Source organism: Microcebus murinus, chromosome 7, assembly GCF_040939455.1.
Source record: "Microcebus murinus isolate Inina chromosome 7, M.murinus_Inina_mat1.0, whole genome shotgun sequence".
NCBI classification, from domain to species: domain Eukaryota; kingdom Metazoa; phylum Chordata; class Mammalia; order Primates; family Cheirogaleidae; genus Microcebus; species Microcebus murinus.
The window spans coordinates 67,294,448-67,310,683 of record NC_134110.1 but is presented as its reverse complement, the minus strand read 5'-3'; the positions used below and the strand labels follow the sequence as shown (position 1 = coordinate 67,310,683).

The following is a 16,236-nucleotide window of genomic DNA, read 5'->3' as shown; positions in this document are numbered from 1 at the left end:
ACTGTATTGTCGTGAGCATTTCAGTGCAGGGAGCTCCACAAGTCAGTGGCTGGGACCCAGCGCTCCAGCGCTGGGTGAGTTCTGTCAGGTTCTAGTTCTTACTCTGTGAAATGGGAACTGTGATGTGCTTTCTTTATACGCAGCAAGAATCCCACCTAGGAGCTAAAACTGGAGTTCAACTCATTTGTGCAGTTAATTTACACCTTGCTCCCCGTATCAGTTTGCATCCACTGACCTATATGGAAATGTGGAGGTGTTTTGGGTTTGGGGTGGGAGGAGGGGAAGGGAAGTACCTATGCTATGTCCACAATGGAGCTGGACACATGCAGATGTGTCTCAGGGGCTGGGTGCAGGGACGGTCGTGAGCAACAGGACAGAAGAGAATATACATCTAGTGCAGTGGCAGCCACTTACTTTAGAATCCATCACAACCAGGTAATGTTCGTGGCATGTGCGTGCCCTGGCAAACAAAGTATCTGTGTGTAGGGAAGAAGGAGCATCTTGCTAAACTCTGTGATGCGTTGGTGTCTAAGCTGCCCTTGGCTTTGGGGCAAGGGCAGTTTGACTTTCCACTCAGCAAGTGAGCACAAGACCAAGGACACTGTTCTCCCAATCTACAGAGAACATCCTGGTCTCAGAGGCCCCATGAGGACTGTGGGCACCAGGGGACACCCATCCGTGGGAGTGGACGACTTTGTGCAGGAGCCAGAGGCGAAAAGAGAACCACGTCTCTGAGTGACTGAGGCCGGAAACTAGTGGCAGCCCAGATTGATCCAGGAGTACACACAGCATCTCCTGGAGGGCATCTAGAAACACTCCAGGAAGGTGGGGCTTTTATGAGGGGCTAAATTTCCAGCATGAATATGTGGGACTTGATTGTAAGTGGGATTCAAGAATCAATGTTGATATTGCTAAGACTTGGGGACACAAGTCCTACAAGATACTGGCTAATACAAGATACCAAAGAGGAAAATGTAAATGTACCAAGGAATGATTTAGCATTTTATTTGTTAATGTTTCCATCTACGCATGTGCTGCCAGCTCAGCTAGACAGGAAGCCCCACAGGGAAGGGGCATCGTCTTGCTGCTTTTTCAGGCTACATATATATACTCGGTTGATTTATAAGAATTCTTGGTCCATTAAAAGCTTTGTGAAATATCTTTGCAAAGTAAATTCTCACTTTTAGAGAGGTAAATAGCATGCTGATCCCTGAATAATTTATTCTACCAACGATGACTTCACCAGTCTGAGAAAATGAGTACTATTCTCTTCCCAAATGAGGGAGGAAGCCCCTAAAAACCAGTAATCCCCATCTCCTGATATTCATGCTTTTCCATGACCTCCTCCCTTTGAGTGTGGGCTGGGCCTGCTGACTTCTAATGAATAGAACATGGCAAAATTGATGGGATGTCACTTCCGAGATTAGGTTATAGAACACCTGTGATTTGTCTTATCTTTCCTTTCTCTCTCGCTCTCGCTCTGAATAGCTGAATAACTCCAGCTGAGCTGTACTCAGATTCGTGATTCACAGAAACTGTGAGATGACACATATTTTTTGTTTTAAGCTGCTAAGTTTTTAGGCAATTTTTTACGCAGCAATAAATAACGCTATATTAAATGTTTGGCCCAATGCAAAGAGACATCAGGTATCATCTAGAAAGGTCTTCAAAGGTTTTCTGCCTTTATTCAGCATCACAGACCATCCCAGATTTCCAAAAAGGGTGATGCCACAAGTGTTGGTTGGCTGTTGTTACACATTTCATTGTCACACAGTTGTCACTGTGAGAAGACTCTTCCTTATGATTAACTGAAATCCTTCAAGCTGTCATCTAACTCTTCCTGTTGCGCCAAAAGTTAGAATAGATGAAACAGAGCGGACCTGAGCTGAACACAGGGACTATAGGTAGCCTACACATGACACCTGACAGCAAACAAGCCACTCAAGCAGTGCCCACCAAGACGCCAGGAAGGCATCACTGTATTGGAGGTATGTAGGAAGAGGAGTAGAGAGATCAAAAGAAAATGATGAGAATGTCCACAAAGCATATAAGAATCTGCCCACAAGGGCAGCAGAGCCCTAGAAATGATAGATATCGGAGGATGTTAAACTTGTAAGCCTCTGAAATGTGCACAACAATACAGACCAAAACATTTCGAGGAAAGCCAGATTGCTCAGTATGGTCAATGGTCTCAACACCAACAGGGAAACAGACAAGGGTTGTCCCCAAACCAAGGAAGTCATTAGACTCCCAGAAATCGTAATGTTCTTATGGTATTTGTTCCCATACAAAACTAAAGCTATCATGAGACACAGTGAAAGAAAACGTAGCAAGTCAAGACCAAAAGGAAAAAAATAGATGGGACTCAAATTTCATCTACCAGCGTCCTGAATTATTATTGGCTTCCTAGAGAGGGAGGCTCAAGGGTCAAAGTCAACTTCCATTGGTATTGCTTACTTATTGCAGGGTATCTTGACTTTGGGTGTAAATGTTTATTTAAATAAATTATTTAGCAAATTTGATGAAATTGTATCTCTTTTAATGAGCTTATTAGAGGTCAAATAATTTATGGGAAAAATCTTGCAAATGAGATATCCCTATGCACATACACAGGATACTGATGTAAGTAGTTATGGTACTAGTGATAGTAGTAAGGGTGATAGTAGTAGTAATAGTGGCAGTAGTGGTGGTGGTCATTATAAAAGCTCCCATTTAAGAATACTACCCAGATAATCCTTGATCCAAACCTGAGGTGCATTTAGCCTCTATACTGCACTACAGACATGGATTATTTACTCCCAGTTAGGTCTACCTGCCCACCTTTACCCAACGGAGAGGAGAAAGGGATTCCAGAGTTTGCATGGGGAAGACAGTTACACAGCATCTCTTACCCAGTTGTTCATTCTCCTGAACCTCAAATACAGTCACTGCAGATGGACATGCAGGCGGGTTATCATTAATGTCTTTAACTTTTACACGAATTTCCAGAGGGTATGAAAGTGGTTTTCCGTGCTCATCCTTTGCAAGCGCATAAAAAACATACTACAACAGGAAGGTCAGAGTTAAGACAAGGTTTTCTCACCACCCCTTTATAAGGCAGAGAAAATAGCTGTTTCATTTCTATTTCATTTACCCACTTATCTTCAGTTGGCTTAGGAAAAAATGAGATGGGCCAAAATTGTGGGAAAATTACCAAATTGCAATGTATTTGAAAGCCAATAATATGCTGGGGTCTGGAATGCAGATTTTTTTTTTTTTTTTGTAAGTAAAATCAATTTTGCTGTCAACTGTAGATGGACATAGGACTTTGTCTTGTTGCCTATGAAACTCGTCCCATTTTACTCACTGAATCCTTTTCTTCCCGGTCCAAGGGCTGAGTCACATAAATATTTCCTTCCTGGTCAATTGAAAATGGGAATCTTGGCAGCTTCTCTTTTTCAAATAAGGAATATTGTGCACCTGGATCATTCCACTGCACCTACAGGGCCCGAAGTGAATTGTGAGGAAAGACACATTTAGAGAGAACTGGAAAGGAAATTAACAAGTTTTTTGGTTCTTAATTTGAAATTTCTGACAACCTTGTTTGTATGTCTGTGGTTTCCTATAACAACTCAATTACATTTTTCATTTTCAACCTAAAATGAGTCCTTTTTTTCCCCATCAAGTTATATTGCTCATAAAAACACACACACACACCAGGAAATTTTTCTTCTCTAAAGCAATTCTTGGTTGAACCCTCTAAAGGGTTGGTGAGTTGTTTTCTTTTAGAAGTCTGACTGTGAAAGCTGCATATCTGTGAAACATCAATTTAAGAAACAAAATGTACTTTGTAGCTGCCATTATCTGAACACTAAGCCATGATGTATGAAGCTTCTAAAACTTACCAATGAAGATGAATAAGAACAACAGTGGCCACTTTAGACCCTTCTCCTTGGTACTATTTAAGTAAGACAAATGACACCTAAATAAGGCACATTCCTCCCCTAAATATCTAGTCTGAAAGACTTCAGGGATAAGAATAACTGCCAACTCCTAGAGTTGTTTTGTAAACAACCTGGTAAAAAAAAAAAAAAAAAAAACTGGTAAACTCACTAGTAAGACCAGTTTCCTTGCTATATAAACAGGGCCTGATCTCTTAGATATTCTAATACTAATACTAATAATATATTTATTGAGGCTTTACCACATGTCACATGTAATTCTCAACATTTTTATATATTGTCTCATTTAATCCTCAAACAGTCTTAATGAAGTAGAGGCTACTGTTATCCCCATTTTCGAAATGAGGAAACAAAGGCACAAAAAATTCAAGTGACTTGCCCAAGGTCCTACAGCTAATTGAAATTTCCACACTAAACAATTCTTTTTTTTTTTTTCCAGCATATTATGGGGGTACAAATTTTAAGGTTTCAATAAATGCCCTTTCCCCCCTCCCCCCACAAGTCTGAGTTTCCAGCATGACCATCCCCCAGATGGTGCACATCTCACTCATTATGTATGTATATACCCGCCCCCCTCCCTCCTCCCACCTGCCCAATACCCTATTACTGTAGTTCCTATGCGTCCACTTAGGTGCTGCTCAGTTAATACCAGTTTGCTGGTGAGTATATGTGGTGCTTGTTTTTCCATTCTTGGGATACTTCACTTAGTAGTATGGGTTCCAGCTCTAACCAGGAAAATATAAGATGTGCTATATCACCATTTAAACAATTCTCTTTGACCAGCCTGGGAAGGTATCAAGGACACAACTTTGTCCCTTGCTAGTCATTTAACTATCTCCCACTGTCCATGCCAAAGACCATATTCCTGGTTCTAAAGTGAGCTCTCTTGTGTCCTAAAAACTTGGCCTTATTTCTTTTTTCTTGAGCTGCACACCTCTCCACTCTCCTGAGTTTCAAAACGTACAGGCCTGGAAATTGGGTGTGGCACCCAGAATTTCCTTTCTTTGACAACCCCAAGAGCAACTGAGTGTATTGGTTATTTTGAGCATTTATAGATTCCTATGGGATAACTTGATCTCAGGGTAATCAATGCTAACATGTTTTCTTAGCTGGGAAAGCACAATTCCCCTTGCTTTCATTCTTTTTTGTTGTTGTTGTTCCTGAAGATGAAGTTCATTAATTCAACATTCAATAAATAAGAGTCCCTTTAGGTTAGATAATAGATATGGTGGGATGGGCCATTCCAGGGTCCCTTCACAGCAATAGTATCATTTTTAAAAAAATTTTTAGGGAAACTACAAACTAGTACTTCTTCATAACATTAACATCTTTTATCCACTTTCACAGACACTACATCTCCATTCATCTTCATAACACTGAGGGGTGTTATTATCCCCATTTTACTGATGATAAATTGGGGCTCAGACTAGTTAAATGACTTGCTTGGTTCACGATCAGTCATTAAAGTAATGGAGCAAGAACATGGTTTCGGTTGTCTACTTTCTAATCCAGGGATGGCCCATTGACCCCCAGCTTTCATGTCAAGGAACCTCCTGGGCTTCTAGAAAAGCTCAGATCTAGATAGAGTCTAGGTTGGATTCCCAGGAGCTAAGGTAGGAGGGGCCCCAGGGAGCCCATAGAAGCTGGGAGGAGCAGCATTTGAATAGAGGCAAGAGGCACACACAGAAGATGGAACAGTGTGGGGAAAGGGTGTCTCCAAGGGTCCAGGTTGCCTACTGGGACTCTCTTACCCTTTGGCAGTCCTGTCTCTATCCCTTAGCCTCTGACAGGATGAGTTTATTGGGTCAAGATTTTTCCCACAAGCATAGGAAGCAGATTTTCAAAAATTCTTGCAACTTTAAATTCAAATCATATACATATAGACAATGTGTGCACCACGTACAACCCACTGTAGGGCAGCCATTCCCCACACTACTGACAGGGAAGAACAAACATGACTGCTGCTTTTAAGGTGAGGGTGAGTGAAGTCCTCTCTGAAAGCTCAAATATGTATCTGAACCCAAGCTTTCTGCCCATGATGTCAAGTCCAGGGACTATTCCATGTGCTTTATGCTATGCAAAAATGTATCTAAGATATGGATCAGCAGAGACCATGAGGGTGGGGCTCTACAAAGTGAGGCCATTTATCCAATAGGTTCTAGGTGTTACTGGGGCACTACCTGAGTGATTTTGATGGGGTGAGGGTCTGTGGAATTTTCTACTATCTCCACAGGTTCTGGGGCTTTCCAAATATTCTCCGTCACCGTAATATCCACTGACGTGGAATCACTGAAGGAATTCTCAGACTGGCCTCCCATGTCCTTCACTGAGACCACCAGATTGTAGGAAGGGTTCTTAGCAGGATCCAATTCCTGAGCCCCTGTGGGAAGTTGGTGAGAAGAAAACAGACACTTTCAGAGATATACCTAAGTCCTTTTTTCTGACTGAGACAGTCCTATAGGGCACCCATCAACGTACCTTCTCGGGTAAGTGAGATTGCCCCTGTTTTGTTGTTGATCTGAAAGTACATGACATTGTTGATCTTGGGCAGCTGGATGACAATTTCATAAAAAAGCTGGCCATTGAGAGTGGCTGGATCATCCAGGTCTGTAGCATTGACATACATGAAGGGCTTTCCTGTTGTACCCAGGGGAAAAAATAAAATAAAAGATATTAATTGAAACCCGAACCAAGCTTAGCCACTTTTGCCTTCTAAGAAGCAGAGACAGAATGGGGGAAGGTGTGAAAATTCATATTAGTGGAGAAATAAATCTTTATTCTGCTCTTTTCCCCTAAGATAGGATTTCTCAAAGTGTGGGCCAGGAACCTCTAGGGATCCCAGAAACTGTTTCAAGATATCCATAAAGTTAAAAACTGTGTATGTGTAAAAGATCCATTCAAAGTACAAGATAATTTAATGGATTTTAGTGTAAAGGAATACAAAATAAATCATTGATATGGTTTCATATTCCACATTGCAACTAATCTTTAAGTAACCACCACCCATTGAGTTTTGGTACATATCACTGAATGTCTACAGTTATCTGAAAATGTTATTAAAATATTCATCTCTTTTTAAGCTACATATCTGTACAAGTCTAATTTTTCTTCATATACTACAACTAAAATATTATATGGCAACGGAATGAATGTAGAAATAGACATGAGAATTCAGTTGTTTTCTATTAATTCAGACATTAAAAGATTTGCAAAAATTAGAGCAAATACCATTTTTCTCACTAAATTATTTTTGCCTTGAAAGTAGTTATTTTTCATCAAAATGTTTTATGTTAAATGAATTAATATTTTTAAATTTCTCAGCTTTAATTTTTAATATATTCAATATTGATAGAATGAATGGAATACTGGAGTCAGCTCATGGGAGCCAATCGTTGAATTTTCAGAACTTCTGTGAGTCCTTAAAAATGGTAAAATGGTAAGTTATATATGTATGTTTTACCTCAATAAAAAAATTTTTTAAATAAATGAAATTTTGTGAGTCAATTTTTAACATCATTGGTAGTTTGAGAGAGGCCATTGTGGGAGTTATTTATGTCATGGAAATTGGTAAATGCTACAAATCAGGGATTTGCTTCCTCCATCCTCCCAAGAAACACCTGTTAAACATTTACCAAGATACCACTGGACAGAACCCACCTGTCTAAATGTTCTTTGGAGACCTCAGTATCAGAGTCTGTTAGTGAGTCTTCGGTGTCCAATCTAAGGGACAGTGAAATTGCTCCATATAATAAAGTGGAAGTAAATTTTTCCCTCTGAATAATTGAAAGTGGGCATTGAAGACTAACGTAAAGGGAAGCTCAATGGTGAGTTGATGGAAATGTCCAGGAGTCTTTCTGAGAACCCAGAAGTCTAACATTCATTTTTGTTTTGTGCACAGTTATGATGTGATTCTACTCCTAGGTGCCTGCTGCATACACTTATACCTTGGCAAAGGGTTTCTGTACAAATGGAGAGTAGGTTGTTAATGCAGCAAAGAGAAGGAACAAGCTGGGAGGTAGATGTAACAGAAGAAAAAACTGGGAAAAAGCAATGACTATGATAATGTAAGTTCCTGAGAGGATATGGGAGAGTGAGCTCACCTTTCCAGAATGTTCTAGATTGTTCTAGAGCTCTAAGGTATTTTTAAAGCTCACCCTAGAAAACCATTTTTCAAATGAGGGTGATTTTGACCAGTTGGACATTTGGTGATGTCTGGGGACATTTTTATTGTCACAACTTGGGGGAGGGCTGTTCCTGGCATCTAGTGGATAGAGGTCTGAGACACTGCTAATCATTCTGCAGTGGACAGAACAGCTCCTGACATAAAAGGAACTATCAGGCCCAAGATGTCAATACCTAGTGCTAAGGTTGAGAAACCATGTTCTAGAACAATAGGAATAAGAAAACAACTTCTAGAAGATCAGTGTGAAGTTTAAATAAGATGGTAAGTGTGTAATGAGCGATTGCTGCAGCTGTTAGCTGCACAAATCCATCCCCTTCCACCAGATTCGCCCTTCCATCTTTCCATAAACATCTCCTGGCTCCAGCCTGTTACCTGGGCGAGAGTTCTGCCTTACTGAGCCTTCGTACTTCGGCTGGTGGAACATGGGCCGGTTGTCGTTGATGTCCTTCACTTCTATGGTGATGGGGACGGGGCCCTCAACTATAGCTCCATGAGCATCCAGAGCCGCAACCTGACATTGAGGAAAAGGAAATGACCTTGGTCAAACTGAACTTCATATCACAAGCCCAAAGGTCACTTGAAGGAAATTAGAGCTCAAAGAACCAATGGCCCAGTGACTGTAGGGGAGAAGGAACCCACAAAAGCCCAAAGTGAGAGCTGCTAAATCAGGGGCCCTATCAGTTCGGCCCAGATAGTCATGACAGTGACTTTCTAGCAGCGGGGTATGCTGGACACTGGACATGCTTCTGTTCCTAAATGGCTGGAGTCGGTGAAATGAGAGCACTTTGACCCTCGATGCTATGGAAGTTCAGTGTCATCTTACAGAGCCATTATGGTGGTCAGCCTGCAGAGTCCACAGCAGAAGGTACCAGATAGAAAGCTTGAGGCTTGCTCTTTTATTCAGTTAGCTCTCTGCTATTACTATGTATTCAGATACCAACCATGAAAACTAAGGCGGGAAAAGAGGGAGAAGGGTCTATTTAGTTAGCCTTTGTCCATTGGTTCCTTCTGCCTCTTCCCAGGACCAAAGTGGCTCCACCCCAGCACTGATGCTGCCTTCTTTATGGGTCCAGATCTCACCCAATAGCTACAGGCAGATACCAGTGACGCATCAGAAAACCGTTGGCTTGGTTTTGACTCAGGTGCCTGATCATGGCCTTACTTGGATGAATAACAACATCTGAGAGTCCTGGCAATGTAAATTGCGTTGCTCTGGTTAAAAAGCCTAAGGAAAAGGGTCCCTTTGCCATGCTCCTCTGTGGCTGGTTAAAAAAGGACATACGAAGTTCGCAAAGTCAGCCATTAATGTTAGGAGAGCTATAGCAGGATTCTAAGCAAGGGATGAGGTGCTGATGATACTTCTAGAATAAAGGGTCCTCAGAGAGGTTGGAGTTAGGTCCCTTTGTCTGATCTCAGTTCACCTGGAGATTGTAAATAGATCTTGTTTCCCTGTCCAGGGGGTTGATGAGATACAGAAGTCCATCTGGTTCTATCTTGAATGTGTTGTTTGTCTCCCCAGTTAGTTCAAAGGACACAGCAGGAGGATTGACCTTAAACTAAGAAAAAGCAAAAAAAAAAGATTAGGTTGGAAGGAAAAACTATATTATGGAATTTGTAGAAAGTCACCAATTTCAGGCAAAGTTTGCCTTTGTACCATCACTAAAAAAGAAATCCTCAGCTTTTAAAGTGGTACATTCTGAAAGTTTGCTTGCAAACTATGTAATGTGCAAAATATATTTTCCTCAAGAAACAATGTATAATATAAATCAATACATTGACAAAAGCCACTGATGCTTTAAATTGTAGCTGGGGTTACAGATTTTTCTGAGAATATCTGAAAGCTATGGCATTACTAGCTTCTAAGAAACATTGAAAAGGGATGCTTTATTGCTAAGATAAAAGGATGTCAGTACCTCTAAAAATTGTGACAAAGATAAATAGACATGTTAATATTAAGAAAAACAATTTATAAGTGATTTCAACTTGTTAAAATACTATATGATAATCTCTTAATTATTAATATTTTAGAAGTGAAGAAAATATCAACCACAATATTTTATATATACAGGACTTTTTAAGACCACAAGAATAGATAATTCACGAAAATCTAAGAAGACATAAAAGTTGTTCAACTTCATTAAGTTTCAATATGTTAATATGTTTTTATTAACAAATTAAACAATAATGCCAATATTATTAAGCATATAAAGAAACACTGTTGATAGAAATATAAATTAATATAATCCTTTTGGAAATAACTTGAAGCATAAAATGGTTGTAGCCTTTGATAGCAAACATTACTATACAGAATTTAGCCTAAAATACTTTTTTAAACAATATACTACATGCTTATAATATAAGTAGCTTTATTTATAATACTGGTAAAGTTGAAGACTCCTAAATGTCCTTTTCAAAGAAAAAGGACAGTGAAATTATTATAGCACATAAGCTTGATAGAGTATTAATTTTTAAAATATTTATTCTACAAATTACGAAGAAACATAAGAAACAATGATATGATGTGAAATAACAAAAGTAAATTTAAGAGTAAATCTAGACTATAATTATAATAGTACCAAAGATGTCCATATCAGTAGGCAAGAAATGGAATTTTTAATAAAAATATGAGAATAGTTGATGTGTTAACCAGGTAAGATTATGGGTAAAGAATTTTTTGTGCATGTTTGCTTGCTGATATTATATTGTTTATATAATAAATGAAAATTTTGCTGTCTTGCATTTTAAGAAAAAGGCCCAGACATAAGTGAGAAAGGTAGAGTAAGAACCTGCATTAAAACTACTGCACCATAAAAGCAATGGGAACACTGGTAAAAATAGTAAATATCAGCTTTGTCAGAACCTGGGAAATTAACCAAATGCTTGTAAAATCCAAGAAATGTTAATTTCTTAAAAATTACTGAATATCAGTAAGAACCAAGCTTTCTGGTCTTTTAATATGCCCTAATCTCGTTGTCCTTTTCTAAGATCTGAAGTATCCTTGAAAACCAGGAGCCTCACAACCACAGCACCACTGTGGGGGCAAGGTGGGTTTGGAATTTCCCAAAATCCCCATCAGCAGAGAACTCTCATTATCTGACCTAACATTTCCCTAGAAACATCTACTCATGGGGCTTGTCTTTATTTGACCTGACTCAGAACTTACTCACTACCAATAATTGTTCCCCTGTGGCTTTTGTTGAAAACAATCATCAGCGATTGTTTAACATTGCAGCTACCCAAGGCAAGCAAATAAGAAGCTGACCAAAACACTTAAAAGGAAAAGCTGGGGAATGAGATGTCCACAGGGGGCTTTGAAAATCGTTGGCATATTCCTGGCAATCTAGAAAGCCATATTCATGAGCAGGGCTGTGCACGTGCCTGGGAAAGGCCTGAGATGGCCCTAATCCCTCACCTCTGGGTGACCTGGAGGCTCTGCACAAGCAGAAAGTGAAGGCTAAGGCAGAGTTGTAAACTGCCTGCCACACTGTTGCAGGAGCGCCCCAACATGCACACGGTGCCCCTTTGTAAAGGCGAGAGACTTATCGATGCAAGGCTTTTAAGGAAATCTCTGTCTAGTCATTAGGTGAACACTAAGCTAACTGAGCAGAGACTTCGGTGGCCGCAAATGACAAAGACTTTACAGAATTAGTTCAGGAAAGTCACTAAACAAACAGCAACAACAACAAACTCTGGGGAAAGGAAGAGATGGTTTCCAGAATTGCCATATTACACTGTGTAAAATGTTTAATTTTCAACAAATTATTTTTGAAACATACAAATAAAATAAGTCCCATATGCAGGAGAAGAAAAGCAGTCAGTAGAAACTGTCCCTGAGGGAGCTCATATGTTGGATTGACTACATAAAGATTTTTAAATCATCTATTTTAGGTAGATTCAAAAACTAAAGAAAGCTATCTTTAAAGAACAAAATAAAAGTATAAAAACAATGTCTCACCAAACAGAGAATGTAGATAAAGAGATAGAAATTTTATTATTTTAAAAAATAGAAATTCTGGAATTGACAAGTACAATAACTGGAGTGAAAAATTCATTAGAGGGAGCACAGAAGAAGATTTGAGCTAGCAGAAGAATCAGTAAACTTGAAAAAAGATCAGTTGAGATTATCCACCCAAAAGTGCAAGAAAAAAGTAAATGAATAAAAATAAAGAGATCCCAAAAGACCAGTGAAATACCATCAAGCAAACAATTCCATGCATTATGATAGTACCAGAAGGAAATAAAAGGAAAGAGTAAAAAAACGAAGAAATATTATTTGAAGACAGATTGACCAAAAACTTCCCAAATTTGAGAACACCACTAATCTATATATCCAACAAGCTCAATGAATTCTAAATAGAATAAACTCAAAGAAATCCAAACCTAGACACATCATAATCAAACATTTGAAAGACAAAGAGAAAATCTTGAAAGCAACAGGAAGGAATCTTCAAAGTACATAGATCCATCACATACAAGGGATGCTCGATAAAACTAACAGCTGATTTTTCATGGAGGGCAGAAGGCAGTGCAATGACACATTCAAAGTGCTGAAAGAAAAAGAGTGTCAAGTAAAAATTGTAAATCCAACAAAACTATTCTTCAAAATGAGGATGAAATTAAGCTCTGCTACTCTCAGACAAAACACATTTTAAGAAAAAACATTTAGAGGCCAAAAAAAAAAAGACATTTTATAATGATACAGGGGTCAACATATCAAGAAATCATAACAATTATGAACACATATGGAACTAACAATAGACCTCAAAATACACAAAGGAAAAACAGAATTGAAGGGACAATATACAATTCAACAGTAATAGTTGAAGATTTTGAGATTCACTTTCAATAATGTATAAAACAAATAGAAATAAGGAAACAGAAGACTTAAACAACACTATAAACAAACTAGAAGCTAACAAACTCCATCCAACAAAAGCCAGTCACATGGAACATTCTCCAGGAGAGATCATATGTTAGTCCATAAACAAGTCTCATTTAATTTAAAAGGATTGAAGTCATACAAAATATTTTACAATGGAGTAAAATTAAAAATCAAAAGGAAAAAAATTGAGGGAAAAAAATCACAAATATGTGGAAATGACAACACATTCTAATAACAGGTCAAAGAAGAAATCAAAAAGGAAATTAGAAAATACTTTGAGATAGATGAAAAATAAACCACAACATACCAAACTTTAAGGGATGCAGATAAAGCATTTATTAGATGGAAATCCATAGCTGTAAGTGCTTATACTTAAAAAGAAGAAATATCTCAAATCAATAACCTCATCTTCCACTTTAATAAACTATAAAAAGAAGAATAACCCCAAAGCAGAAGAAAATAATAAAGATTAGAGTGGAAATTAATGAGAATATGAATACAAAGGGGGAAAAAAAACTCAATAAAACCAAAAGTTGATTCTTTGAAACGATTGACAAAATTGACAAATTCTTAGCTGCAGTGACCAAGAAAAATGAGACAAGATTCGAATAACTAAAATCAGGAATGTAAGAGGACATATCGCAGCCAACATTACAGAAATAAAAAGTATGAAAGAGAATACTGTGAGCAATTGTTTTCCCAGAAGTTAGACAACCTAAGTGAAATGAGCAAATTCCTAAACAGACAAAAACTACTAAAACTGATTCAAGAATACAAAGACAATCTGAATATAACAGGTGAAGAGGTTGAATTAGTAACAAAAAAAATCTCATAAAAAAAAAAAGCCTAGGACCAGATGGCTTCACTGGTAAATTCTACCTAACACATAGAGAATAATTAACACCAAACCTTCATATGTTCTTCCAAAAACAGGGAGGGCAAGGAACACTTCATTCTATAAGGGCATTATCCTGATACCCAAACCAGAAAACTATAACACAATAAAATGTCAGACTAATAATTCTTATGAATATATAGACACAAACATTTAAATGAAATACTAGCAAACTAAATCCAGCACCTATAAAAAAAAAAGGATTATATATTATTACCAAGTGGAATTTGTCCCAGAATACAAAGCTGGTTCAATACATGAAAATCAATTAACCTAATACCCCATGTTAACAGATTAAGGGACAAAAAACCCTATCTCAATAGAGGCAGAAAATGATTTGACAAAATCCAATATCCTTTCATGATAAAGATGCTCAACACATTAAGAGTAGAAGGTAACGTCTCAACCGGATAAAAGACATCTAAGAAAACCCCACAGCTAACATTATACTTAATGGGTAAAGACTGAGAGTTTTCTCCATAAGATCAAGAACTAGACAAGTTATGTCTAATCTTGCCACTGCTACTTAACGTCATATTGGAGGTCCTAGCAAGGGAAGTTAGGCAAGGGAAAAAAATAAAATTCAGCCAGATTGACATAAAAAAATCTCTATTCACAAATGACATTTTACATATGGAAAATCCCAAGGAACCTTAAAAAAATTATGATAGCTATTAAACAAGTCAGAAAAAAGATTAATATACAAAAATTAATTTGATTTCTATATACTAGCAAAGAACAACCTGAAAATATTTTTACAATTCTGTTTACAATAGGATCAAAAAGAATAACATACTTCAGAATAAATTTAACCAAAGAAATATAAAGCCTTGCAAAAATAAAACTACAAAGCATTGTTGAAAAAAATTTAAACAGATCTAAATACATGGAAAGACATCCATGTTTATGGATTGAAAAATTTAATATTGTTAAGATGGCAATACTTCCCAAGTCAATCAGATTCAACACAATTCCTATCAAAATCACAGCTACCTTATTTGTATAATTTCATTTTTTATTTCAGTTTCAGTTTGACAGTTCTTGGCATATATGAATACCTCTGATTTGTGTATATTGATTTTGTAACCTGAGACTTTACCGAATTCATTTATACAATGCTGGTAGAAATGTAAAATGGTTCAGTTGCTTTATAGAACAGCTTTTCAGTTCCTCAAAATGTTAAATGTAAAATTAACTTTGACCCAGCAACTCCACTACTGTGTGTGTGTGTGTGTGCACACACACACCCAAGAGAATCAAAAACATGTTCTCGTAAAAGCTGTACATGAATGAATGTCCATAGCAGCATTATTCATTATATCCGTAAGTGGGGGGGGGGGAACCAATGTCTATCCATTGATACATGGATTGATACATGGATATTCAAAATGTGGTATATTTGTACAATGGAATATTATTCAGCCATAAATAAAGAAGGAAGTTCTGAAGCATGTTACAATATGGATAAACACTGAAAACATTATGGTACACGAAAGAAGCCATACACAAGAGGCCAAATGTTGTATGATTCCATTTACATGAAATGTCTACAATAGGCACATCTATAGAGACCAAAAGCAGATTAGTGGTTGCCAGGGGCTGAAGGGAGACGGTCTGGGGAATGACTGTTAATGAGCACAGGATTTCTTCGGGGGCTGATAAAAATGTTGTAGGAATTAGATAGTGCTGATAGCTGCATATCTTTGTGATATACCAAAAACTACTGAATTACACATTTTAAAAGCATGAATAAGGTATATGAGCTATATCTCATTATAAATAAAAAGGAAAAAAAGACCTGTCTCAGATTTATATCATACTGTCTTGTGATCTAGAAGCCCCTAGAGCATACTGAGCTGGCTAGATGAAAATCCTCAACGAAAGAAGTCTATGGTTGTTTAGTTCATTTTATTTTGGAGGGCATATTCACAACACAAGGACCCTGACTACCTGTCCTCTGTCATTTTCTTTCTCATGCACACCTCCACGCTTTTTCCCATCCTGTACTCTGTGCCCGCTTCCTGTCTGTGAGCACCTGCTTATCCTTGAATACTCAGCCTAGGGGGTGACAATAAAACCTCTTCTGTTCACCCACCACCCCCACCATTTAAAATTGATCACTCTTCAATTTTAAGTGTTCTCACCACAAAAAAAAAAAAATCGTGTGTGAGGAAATGCCTACGCAGTTAGCTCAATTTAACCATCCCACAATGTGTATATATATCTCATAATGACATGTTGCACATGATAAACACATACAATTTTATTCAATTTAAGAAATCAACACAAATAAATAAAACTGGTCACTGTCTTCACATGTCCTTTGCCCCTTCCA

General features: G+C 37.8%; 1 protein-coding gene across 3 annotated transcripts in view; it reads right to left on the bottom strand.

Moving 5' to 3' along the window:
• CDH17 (cadherin 17) overlaps positions 1–16,236 on the bottom strand; it is a 67,831-nt gene that overhangs the window by 25,309 nt on the left and 26,286 nt on the right. For 2 of the 3 annotated variants that reach the window (XM_012772857.3, XM_012772856.2), the window contains exons 4-9: positions 9,546–9,680; positions 8,497–8,635; positions 6,420–6,578; positions 6,122–6,321; positions 3,347–3,478; positions 2,892–3,042 (exon numbers count right to left, since the gene is read on the bottom strand). In XM_012772857.3, the coding sequence (XP_012628311.2) occupies positions 2,892–3,042; positions 3,347–3,478; positions 6,122–6,321; positions 6,420–6,578; positions 8,497–8,635; positions 9,546–9,680 (916 nt within the window). Of the gene's footprint in view, positions 1–2,891; positions 3,043–3,346; positions 3,479–6,121; positions 6,322–6,419; positions 6,579–8,496; positions 8,636–9,545; positions 9,681–16,236 lie in introns of those variants that run through there. The other variant, XM_076005158.1, reaches the window with a different exon arrangement.